Source organism: Scardinius erythrophthalmus, assembly GCF_964197995.2.
Source record: "Scardinius erythrophthalmus genome assembly, chromosome: 24".
NCBI classification, from domain to species: domain Eukaryota; kingdom Metazoa; phylum Chordata; class Actinopteri; order Cypriniformes; family Leuciscidae; genus Scardinius; species Scardinius erythrophthalmus.
This window is the reverse complement of record NC_138244.1, coordinates 24,227,641-24,240,223: the sequence shown is the minus strand read 5'-3', so window position 1 is coordinate 24,240,223 and position 12,583 is coordinate 24,227,641. Positions and strand designations below refer to the sequence as shown.

The following is a 12,583-nucleotide window of genomic DNA, read 5'->3' as shown; positions in this document are numbered from 1 at the left end:
CATGTTAACACGAACAATACTGGACAATGAACAGAACAAAGGTAGGAACTTAAATACACGGTGATGATTAACTAAAAGACGAACAGCTGTGATGATTAGTGTTAGTGTCCATGGTAACAGATCAGTAGTGGCAAACACAGACAAAGAAACACATGTGATGAATGAAAACAAACTAGACGTCATGACAGCAAACTGTTCGGCATCTTGTCTTACAGCTTCCAAAGTTTGTAACTCCTCGTCTGTGTATTCTGGCTCAAAACTTTGTGGTTCTGGATCTTGGTTTGATACCCAGTAAAATTCCTCTGACAATTCCTCAAAGTCAGCCATGATCACGAGTCACGTTCGCTACTAGCTAGTTAGTCACGTTTGTTTTGTTTACGGAACCATCAACAGGCCGTCTCGTGTGCTGCGCTAATCACTCCGCCCAAGTAGCTGTGCTCCTACGCCTAGTGAGAATATAGTTCCCAGTATTTATACGATTAAAAATGGTCTCTGTCTCATATAGCCTTGTTATTTGTACACGCTGTGACTATACAGATCACAACATGAAAATAGGAAAATGTTTGCATTATTTTGTCACTTATTGGGATTAGTATGCTACCTTATCCGTTTACATCCAGTCTTTGTGCTAAGCTAGGCTAGCGGTGGGTGCGTCAAATAACACTTACAGAACGCACATAAATGAAAAAGGTATGTATGGACTTATCTAACTCTGGGGGATACTGTGAATAAGCTAAATTCCCAAAAAGTCGGAGTGTTCCTTTAAATTTTAAAATTCTACAATCCAGATTTAAATGCAGCATGAAACATTTGTGATTGTTGTTTCTTCCCAATTGTGACTTATCCGAGTCGAGTGTAGAGGCTTCTCAAACAAGAAAGAATATAGGACAGGACCTCATTTTGTCCCCATTTTGACATGCAGCCAGGAATCGTGTTTCCTTTGCCCGAGAACACTTTATATAAATACAATATAGGTAGGTCTAAATCCATGTGATCACTTAAATATCAATGTTATATCATCATATCATCCAGCCCTAGAACTTGTATATTTTGGTCAGTGTTTATTTAAAAACATCCAATTATGCAGAATATGAGATGGTAAAAAATTGAATTGAAGAATTGTCAATACAATATAAAAAAATACAATATATAGGGTATGATTTTACCCCAAAATTCAACATATTGACACAAAATGATAACTGCAAAGCCACGTTTCGCAGCCTGGAGACTAGATGTTTCTGTGAATTGCGGCGATCCATGGTAACACTTTACAATACGGATGCACTAATATATGCATTAATTCATGCTTAACTAATAATCATGTGTTAATGTATGAGTCTGACTCATGAAGAACTAAACCATTAATTAATTATTACTGCATCAGCAACTAATAAAGATTCTATGGGCTCTATTTTAACGATCTGAAACGCAAGTATCAAACGCGAAACGCAAGTAACTTTGTGGGTGGATCTCGGACGCTGTTGCTATTATACCGGCGGGATAAATGACTCGACGCAAATCTAAAATGGTAGATTTAGGTAGATGAAGAGGGAGATGGTGGATTTCTCGCCGGAGGTGGTGAGGGAAGTCCTCTGCGTCTTGGTGTGCGTGGAGTGGCTCATGTGAGCCGGTGTCCCCGATTTGAGGACGGAGGCTCGATGATGTTGGTGGTTGGAGAAGGATTATAGTAATAATAAGAAGAAGAATCATCATCAGAAGGGAAGAGCTCTATCTCAGACATCAAAAGCGCAGAGCCAAATGCTATGGGACAGAGGTTGAGGGAAGGATATATTTATACCGGCTTCCTCTTGTGCTGATTGGTTGATTACCTGAACGTGCTCCTCCCGAACTTTGTTACATAAAACTTAATTTAATGAATGGTTTAGTTCTTCATGAGTCATGCACATGATTATCTGTGCATCAGTTAGGCATGAATTAAAGCATATTAGTGCACCTGTATTGTTTCACGAGTTCACACATACAATTAGAGGGGGTAAAGTTTATTGGGTGTATTTGGCGTGCTGTCCGGGGGGAGGGCAATCGTGTGTGATGACATTACCGGCGATTCGTCGCACGCACATACAGTATAGGCTACACATTAATATAACATTCAGTCACTGCATGGCGTGTGTGGTCGAGCAATGTGGCGAAAAGATCATTCTTAAATATTGGGTCAGAAAACAAGATGAGTAACACACGCAAACGAAGCAGCATTTGTAAGGTAAAACTATCATATTGAGCAGGGACTATAAAGAGTCGGAATTCCCATCATGAGGAAACATCGATTAGTCACGTGTTTTTAATGTTCACTACGTCAGAATTTATTAGGCAAATGCATTTCCATCTCCCATTATTCGCATAAACTCTTTTTCGCACAAATCAAAAACCACCTCAAGCGAACGTAAAACCTTTCATTCATAAAAAGGGATTTTTATTTGAAAATCCGTTTCCATCACTCATTTCTGATGCAATACTTCAAAATGTGCATAAAAACAGGGTCATGAAAACATATACACATCTGATACTCTCCCAACTATTTACGCTCAATTAAGACATAGCCGACTGTGTTCACATGAATTCTTGCCAAAACTGACATTTTGACATAATTTTGTGTGTATTTGTCCGTTCAAGCACGAAAAGACGCCTCAATTCAATATTCGTGCACTGTCTGAGAGGCGGCTTATGTGTGCGCAAAGAAAACCGAACCGAATTAAGGTCTCTTTTCACGCCGTCACGCTTTTTCAGATTTATCCATATTTCTGGTCTTCTGTTTTTCCCAGATGTTTATATTTTTTAATGTTTTATGAGACCAAGTGGCAACCTACCGGTCTCTCTCTTGAATCCAACACGGAAGTGACTTAAACTGCAGTTCATCGATTGGCCGATAGAGACAGGCTGCAAAAGAAAGTCAATCCCATAGACCCCCATGTTAAAATGCCCGACTTTACAGCAGAAAAGAGCAGCTTGGCGCAAAAAGTGGTTTTGGTCCATATAGCTAATTTTGACCTTCATGACAACTGTGAGGGGTGTGAATTTTTTTAAAAGTCATCGGTTTAAATTATATTAAGCCTTAAAGTTCTGCATAATTAAGGGCGTGGCCACTTAAGTGACAGGTGGATTGCCGCTGCTGTCACTAGCCGTTTGTCTGCTGTCTGTTAGCGTCACGTCACCTCAGCTAATCCCGCCTTTTTGTCTATTTTCGGTTATCCTGGAGTGGCGCACAGTGACGCGCTTCCAAGATGGCGATGGCCGGAACCTTCGGGTGACGTAACGGACACTACGTCCATTGTTTTATACAGTCTATGATGTCCCACTGGGCAGATCAGCACGCAACAATTCAAATGTGTGCATCTACCACGCAGGACATCAGTTCTGACTGGATCTCTTCCTAAATCATCCCTCCCTAACATTTTCATTTCGTTTTGTCTAGATTTAAATAGATTTTGGTCATATTTTTTGAGGAGTAACTAGCTACAGTATAGCAATAGAGTGTTGCAGGGATGACGTCAAAACCCTGAAGACTAATCTTCAAGATTTTCCTATAGGGTTTTATAATGAGGTTTTTCAGTTTATGAGTAAAATAAGGTATGTGGACAACATAACTTGACTGTACTTAGACGTTTTGTTCTACAGCGTTGTGGCAATGGGGGCGTGATTTAGCGAGGTCTGCAACGGGAGAAAGAGCCAGAGGACGAGTAAGTAGGTTAAGGTCAAATGATAAACATCTGTCTCTTGTTTCAGTAATTGGGGTGGAGAGACAGGATAAAAAAAACAACAGGAAATGAGGAACGGGAGAGACACAAACTGGGACTCGCAAGTACGACTGGAGCAGAGAGGAACTGCTGAGTTAAACCGACGAACAGTGAAAAGATTATTGATTTAATTTGATGTGGCTGCGCTGGGCGAGTTTTGTTTTGAAGAGTGCTAGAAGTAAAAATTAAAGTTTTTACGAGTCCCAGTAAGCCGACTCCTGTCTTCTTTCTTGCCTCACTCTGAACCTTACCACAAACGTAAACTGCACACACTCACACCCCAAACATTCTTATCTAGTTACTTATTTGAAACATACATTTATAAAATAAAGATTACAGCTTCTAAATTCGCCCTTTTCGGTAACACTTTATAATAATGTTCAGTTGTAAGTCATTAATAAGTCATTAATGAACTAATCATTTACAAAACATTCATAAATGATTAACAAGTGATACACTAACATTTTATGTATGTTTTGTAAATTTAGTTACAAGTCATTTACAAGTGATTAGTAAATGATTAACTAATTATTTATGAAACATGACTATGCGATCATAAATGATTAATAAGTGATATGTTCATTATTTTATGTATGTTTTGTAGATTTAGTTACAAGTCATTTACAATTGATTAGTTAATGATTAACTAATCATTTACAAAACACGACTATGCGTTTCATAAATGTTTAATAAATTGTTACATTTTTTTGTATGTTTTGCTCACATCAGGTGCACAGTAGTTAAAGACTCCATGTGTTTCAGAGAAGACAGCTGTCTATACCCTCACCAGTCAGCACTTACACTGCAGTACACACTACACTACACTACACTACACTACAGAAGACAGCTGTCTATACCCTCACCAGTCAGCACTTACACTGCAGTACACACTACACTACACTACACTACACTACAGAAGACAGCTGTCTATACCCTCACCAGTCAGCACTTACACTGCAGTAAACACTGCAGTGTTCAACACCTGTTATAGATGATGTGTAAATGCATGAATAAATAATTTACAACACTTTCTGCATCCCCTAATCTAAAGCGTAAACTATTCATCACTTGTAAATGTGTTACACTTACCTGTTACAAATGATCTGTACATGTATTCAAGGCATTTACAACACTTTCTGCACCCTCTAATTGCTACATTCATGCAAAAAAACATTATTTATTAAACATTTATGATATGCATATTCATGTTTTGTAAATGATTAGTCAATCATGATTAGTTAATCATTAACTAATCAATTGTAAATTACTTACAACTGAATCTACAAAACATACATACAATAATGAACATATCACTTATTAATCATTTGTGAATGCATAGTCATGTTTCGTAAATAATTAGTTAATCATTTACTAATCACTTGTAAATGACTTGTAACAGAATTTACAAAACATACATAAAATGTTAGTTATCACTTGCTAATCATTTATGAATGTTCTGTAAATGATTAGTTCATCATTAACTAACCACTTATAAATGACTTACAACTGAACGTTATTATAAAGTGTTACCGAATAATCTAAACAGCCAACATGCGAAACAGCATGCAGACACAAACAATACTTGTGAAGGAGTGAAGGTGAAGGAACAAAAACGAGCAAATTAATCATATACAGCTGACACATATGAACTAATGATAACGGTAACAAAGGAGACAAATGAGTGGTGGGATTCTGAACAAAGAAGACACATGACAAATGAATTGACAAACTGAATGTCCATGAAAATGAAACTAAACTGAACAGAATGGTGACAGGGTGTGTGTAATTTACACTGTAAAAAGCAAAAAGTATTGTCTGCGCAAACTTCAAAAACGCGAACCAGCGAGAACGCCGTATCACACATCAGTGTTCACAAAAGTACCAGCATGTCATTTATGGTAAATATATTGTTATTAAGTTAAAGTCCCCCTGTAGTCAATCATTTTATCACTTAAAATTCATTTTTGATCATCAAAATAGCATGTGTGAATTTTTTTTATTCTTGCCTTAAAGTCCCCGTGAACCGGAAGTTGCAAACGACTTTTCTCCAGTGTAATGACGTATTTCCCAGTGAAACGGAATATTGAACAGAGGGCAGGGTTTTACTCTAGCGCTCCTCCTCTCCATCTCTGCTCATAGCAGACTAACGGTTTGAGGGGAGTGGTTACGCGTTGCGGTCCGTGTACGTTTTGATAGTTTGTTTTCCAATTTGAAATGAAATAAGCAGAAACGAGAAAACGGCCCCTTTATTCGTTTTTTCGTTTTTTCAAAAAAAAAGAAAAAACAAGATTTCGGCTTGATTTTTCGTTTTTCAGTTCACAGGCAAAAAATTAATAAATGACTTCAAAATTCGTTTTCCACATGTGGGCGGCCTGACACGCCCCCTTCCGCCGATTGGTCAAGCAAATATGAGCATGTGACGTCATCAGTTGTCGCTCAGGTCAGGGTCTGTTCAACAAAATAATAGTCCTTTACTATGGCTACAGATTCTTAAACTGTATATAGGCTACAGGGCAGGTCCGGGCTTTCTTCTGTGCAACTTTACGCGTTTCACAAAAATCTTTACATCAGAAATATTAATTATTAGTCTGCCACCAGCCTGTTTTATTTAGCTGTGTGTGGTGAAGTTGCGCTTGACAGCGCCGAGCGGGAGAGGCTCACTGACCAATGTTCAGATCAGCAGTCAGAACTTTTCTTTTAGACGCTCCGTTTTGCCACGGGATGGGGATTGCAAATACTGTAATGCCAATCGGCTGAGGGTGGCTACCGATGATGATGGTGAAATACATTTTTACTGAAACTGTAATCATATCCGCGACCCGTGAGAATGAGACAGATGATTGACAGGACGATAGCGGAGGAAATTAAAGGCGCAAGATAACTTCTGTTAACAAAAACATAAATAAAAAAGTGTTTAATATAAGTGACTTTGTCTTTGTTTTATTGTTTTTGTTGTTTTTAATCAAATAATTGTGAACCACAAACTGAGCCTTCGTTTTAAAGGGCAATTTCCAAATATATTTATTTGTTATAATATTTTATAATACAGCATAAATAAAAACAAGCACACGTAATATGTATGCCTATAGGCTAAACACCACAGTTTTTTGGTTTTGTTTGTGTGAACTTTTATCCCCAACCATATTTCTTCATGGGCTCCACGCCAGGGGTCACGCTCAGCACCCCATGGTACTATCTGTAGCCTATAATTAACAGTATGCTGACCCAGTTTATATGTAAAATCTTTGGTAATCTATATGTAATATCTAAAAACACTTTACAGTGTGATGGAAATAAACTTTTCTTAAAGCGTCTTGTATATCACCACAGATTTATTGACACCCTTTATCTGTGTTGTATACTGTATACTGTAATAGACAATTGTCCTGCAGAATGAGCTGAAAACGTGCTGTCAATTTCCACCAAGAAGAGTTCCAAAATGCTTTGAAAATCTTAATTGATCCTGTTTGAGTTCATGCTTAATAGTTTGCCTTACTGTTCTCTGAATTAACACAAAGTAGTTATTAGTAAAAATGGGGGAAACTGGATCAAGTTCCTGTGGAATCAATGAATGTTCTTGATGGCATGCATTGTTTCTCGTTTTTATTGTTTGATTATACAGCCAGGACTGAACTTTCATTTGGGTTCCACCAGTAAATCTATATCCACCAGTATATATATATATATATATATATATATATATATATATATATATATATATATATATATATATATATATATATATATATATATATATATATATATATATATATATATATATATATATATATATATAAAATGTCATGGTATAATTAATCTGCTTATTGTGAGCCTAAATGAGTAAATTGTCAAGTCAAGTCAAGTCAAGTGTATTTGTATAGCGCTTTTCACAATACAGATTGTATCAAAGCAGCTTCACAGTTAACAAGGTTTGTTTCTAATGGAATTCATTGATTGATAAAATTAAAATTAAATATCCCCAAAATATCCCCAACTGAGCAAGCCAAAGGCAACAGTGGCAAGGAACCGAAAAACTGGTGACAGGTGACCTGATGGAGAAAAAAAAACCTTGGGAGAACCCAGGCTCAGTCGGGGGCCAGTTCTCCTCTGGCGTTTATGAACTAGAGGTCGGATTTAACTGTAAGATTAAAAGTATTATATGAATGCCTGGCTGAAGAGATGCGTCTTTAATCTAGTTTCAAACTGGGAGAGCGAGTCTGAGCAACGAACAGTATCAGGAAGGCTATTCCAGAGTTTTGGAGCTAAATGTGAAAATGCTCTCCCTCCTTTGGTGGATCTGGATCTCCTAGGTATGACCAAAAGCCTTCAATTTAGTGATCTTAAAGAGCGCGATGGATTATAGGGCGATAGAAGATCCGTTAAATAAACTGGAGCTAAGCCGTTTAGGGCTTTATAAGTCAGTAGCAATACAATACGGGACTTTATAGGTATATGTAGTGATATTAAAATCTGTGTTATATGATCATATTTTCTTGATCTAGCAAGAACTCTAGCGGCTGCATTTTGGACTAACTGTAGCTTGTTTATTGAGGATGCAGGACAACCAGCTAATAAACCATTACAGTAATCTAGTCTCGAGGTCATGAACGCATGAACTAACTTTTCTGCATCAGAAACTGAGTGATCTGATGGGGATAAAATTGGTATTTAATCATTATCAGGCTGACTTGCCACCAACTACTGGTGCTTTTTTATATTTTGAAAGTAGTGTTTCATGTTGTCACTTCACATTTAATAGCCTCTTAGAATGAAATCGCTATGCAAATTCACAGTGCCTCCTTTGAGTTGCATTAGACAGTGTGTAATGTAAATCTAAATGCAGGTTCTGTGTAATGTGTGTAATGTAGTGTAATGTAATGTAAATCTAAAGATGCTGCTTCTGTGCCACCTATACTGCAAAGCTGGGTGTTTGTTCATACAGAGTTAATCAGACAGCCTAAAGCCTCTTACGTTGTTAATTTAAATTTCAAAAAACAATTCGACATTTGCTTGCAATGTTTTTCTTACAAAAAACCTCATCATTCTGCAGGACAATTGTCTATTACAGTATACAACACAGATAGAAGGGTGTCAATAAATCTGTGGTGATATACTGTACAAGACACTTTTAAGAAAAGTTTATTTCCATCACACTGTAAAGTGTTTTTAGATATTACACATAGATTACATATAGCCTACCAAAGATTTTACATATAAACTGGGTCAGCATACTGTTAATTATAGGCTACAGATAGTACCATGGGGTGCTGAGCGTGACCCCTGGCGTGGAGCCCATGAAGAAATATGGTTGGGGATAAAAGTTCACAAACAAAACCAAAAAACTGTGGTGTTTAGCCTATAGGCATATACATATTACATGTGCTTGTTTTTATTTATGCTGTATTATAAAATACCCATATTATAACAAATAAATAAAATATATTTGGAAATTGCCCTTTAAAACGAAGGCTCAGTTTGTGGTTCACAATTATTTGACTAAAAACAACAAGAACAACAAAACAAAGACAAAGTCACTTATATTAAAACAGTTTTTTATTTATGTTTTTGTTAACAGAAGTTATCTTGCGCCTTTAATTTCCTCCGCTATCGTCCTGTCAATCATCTGTCTCATTCTCACGGGTCGCGGATATGATTACAGTTTCAGTAAAAATGTATTTCACCATCATCATCGGTAGCCACCCTCAGCCGATTGGCATTACAGTATTTGCAATCACCATCCCGTGGCAAAACGGAGCGTCTAAAAGAAAAGTTCTGACTGCTGACTGGACACTGGTCAGTGAGCCTCTCCCGCTCGGCGCTGTCAAGCGCAACTTCACCACACACAGCTAAATAAAACAGGCTGGTGGCAGACTAATAATTAATATTTCTGATGTAAAGATTTCTGTGAAACGCGTAAAGTTGCACAGAAGAAAGCCCGGACCTGCCCTGTAGCCTATATACAGTTTAAGAATCTGTAGCCATAGTAAAGGACTATTATTTTGTTGAACAGACCCTGACCTGAGCGACAACTGATGACGTCACATGCTCATATTTGCTTGACCAATCGGCGGAAGGGGGCGTGTCAGGCCGCCCACATGTGGAAAACGAATTTTGAAGTCATTTATTAATTTTTTGCATGGGAACTAAAAAACTAAAAATCAAGCCGAAATCTCGTTTTTTCGTTTTTTTTTGAAAAAACGAAAAAACGAATAAAGGGGCCGTTTTCTCGTTTCTGCTTATTTCATTTCAAATTGGAAAACAAACTATCAAAACGTACACGGACCCGTTGCCCAAACCAATTCCTCAAACCTACGTCATCGGAGAAGGTCCTCCAATGCAGAGGGGAGGGGCATTTTCAGATTTTGATTAAAGATTACCATGGTAAAAAAATTTGTTTTAAATATTTTCTTGCACGGATTAATTGTTCACCACAAGACTAGTAATATGCGCTAACAAAGTAAATAGGGTCAATTTTGATTTCATGGGGACTTTAAAATAACTTGAATGTAACTCGAAACCCTCGCTTTATCTAGTATATGTGGATCTGTGAATATGCAAATGAGCCCCGCCTCTCACTTATACAGGGTTGTCTACAAGTCGATGTAGCCTATCAGAATGGTAATGCATTTTATGTATTGCTCTCTACAATGTCGGACACATAACTGTAATTAATATGACAATTAATATTACACAAACCATGTTCGCATTCCTCAGCTCAGAGTCAGACAGCCGCCTTCTAAAAATCAACATGCTTAGAAACACTTTGAACTACTAAGAACATCAGTGGAGAAAGGCATATATTTCATCATAACATTGTAACATACATTATATACATAATTCACCTACTACGTTGACCTGATTGGTTACAAGGTCGTTTGTGACATAAGAAATACCAACGATTTCAAACCACGGTTTTGGAACTGTCTTTGGTTCACTGCTGTTTTAAAGGAGAAAATACTCAACAATGCAGTTGAGTTATGAATTTGCACATGGTTTGTTTTAAAACATATTAAAAACACAACATAGACATATAAACATTAAAAACTTGATTTTTACCACAGGGGGTCCTTAAATAAAATAAATACTGTGTTTTTTAAGCATTATTAATTGTAGTGTAAATGTACTGTATGTGTTCAAGTTTAATGTTGACACCATTTTTTTTTTTGACAGAAAAGTATAATTATATATTAGTTAAATTTGCTGAGCAACTTTTACGTCTTACAGATGTTTATCCAGGTCTGACCTTGATAGATGTGTGGTGGCCTGGCCCCCGTCAGCGTGTGTGATCGAGGTCTCTCTCCTCTCAGGGAACCAACGCCTGTGAGCTGAGGTGATTCTGAGCGGGATGACATCATTTCCCCTCTGAGCTCATCCAGGTCGTGTTCAGAGAAGGAGCGATCTCTCTTCAGAGGTGTAGGAGAGCTCTCCACCCGCCTCATATCCACACCATCTGGAGATTCTTCATCCTTCATAAAAAACATAGAGGCATTATTTAAATTAAAAATACAATTCAAACAAACTAAGTCAGGGAGATCTACCAGAGTTTTCCAACAAACTGGCTTCTGGAATTATCATGTGAATTATGCTGGTTAAAGTATGCAACTCTTCCTTAAAGTCTTAAAGTCTACATTTTCTCCTTGACCATTGTTGCCACAAAGGAAAGAGCAAGATCATAAAAGAAATGCTGACTGCACTGAAATATCTTACCTCAAATATATTCATCTCCTCCATTTCTGCCAGTGTTGGAGCTTTTAGAAGAACACGTATGCGGGACGGTGGCCGGTACCCTGCTCCTGCGACTGACAGGTCAATGCAGGAAGTGGATTTGATGTCACATTGGCAGGTGTGTGCCAGACATGGTAATGAGCCAAATGCTGAAGAGTGACAAAACATTGCTGTGAGTGGTCTACGTAACGCACAATTGAATAGAACTACAGAAGTCAAGGAGGACTGATAGTGTTAAGAATGCTGTTTCTAAAAACTTGTATTGTTCCGGTGTGATACAAGATTAACATACATCTCTTTGAATTGTGCGGCTCCACAGGTTTCAGTTTGTGATCCTGTCTGATCTCAGCCAGGACTCGATCATGGAGCGACTGCGGTCGCTGAGGGGCAGGAGGCAAGCAGCGTTCAGACACCTGCGGACGTCAGGAAAGTCTTCAAACAAAACCATACATACATTTTGCTGATGTTTTAACCACTCTTTCTTTCTCTTCTTCAGAGAGAGCTGTGAATGCAATACTGGCTATGATAATTAATATAAATCGACTTTTCAAGGAAAGGCAGACTGCTACAGTATGTTTGAGAAAGATGACATTTTCACAATCAAACACAACAGATCCTAAACACAATTAGGAACTTGCTAAGTTTTACACCGTGTCCAAACCTGGAACAATGTGCTACATTTCCATTGACAAGTAGTTTGTCTTGTCGTAACTAAAAGCAAAAATGCTTTAAATTTTGTTGTTATATTTAAGTGTCTCTACCTACTATGTACTTACATTAAAAAAAAGCATTTTATGCAAATTACTTATAAATACATGTTGTTACATTGTACTTACATTTAAAAGTAGCTACCTGCATTTAATCACATTTTTAATACATAAATAGTAGTTAAAGACACCTATAAAACGGGACCAAATTAACATTTAAAATTCAGAGTTAAAAACAGAACTACCCATAATCATGAAGAGAGATCAATCATATAAGTCGCAGTTACCATGAAAACGGAAATCACAGCACAAGAATGTCTCACTCCTGTCAAGAAATGCAAATAACATAAAGTCGTCTTATAATATCTCTTCACTACTTCTACATTTATATTATGTGAA

General features: G+C 37.3%; 1 protein-coding gene across 1 annotated transcript in view; it reads right to left on the bottom strand.

Annotated features, from left to right (window-relative positions):
• The window catches only part of spire2 (spire-type actin nucleation factor 2), a gene marked incomplete at its 5' end in the record, with an annotated part of 67,919 nt that overhangs the window by 14,766 nt on the left and 40,570 nt on the right, over nucleotides 1-12,583 (bottom strand). The window contains 3 exons of the mRNA XM_081355760.1: nucleotides 10,996-11,218; nucleotides 11,460-11,626; nucleotides 11,770-11,890. Of these exons, the coding sequence (XP_081211886.1) occupies nucleotides 10,996-11,218; nucleotides 11,460-11,626; nucleotides 11,770-11,890 (511 nt within the window). The remainder of the gene's footprint in view (nucleotides 1-10,995; nucleotides 11,219-11,459; nucleotides 11,627-11,769; nucleotides 11,891-12,583) is intronic.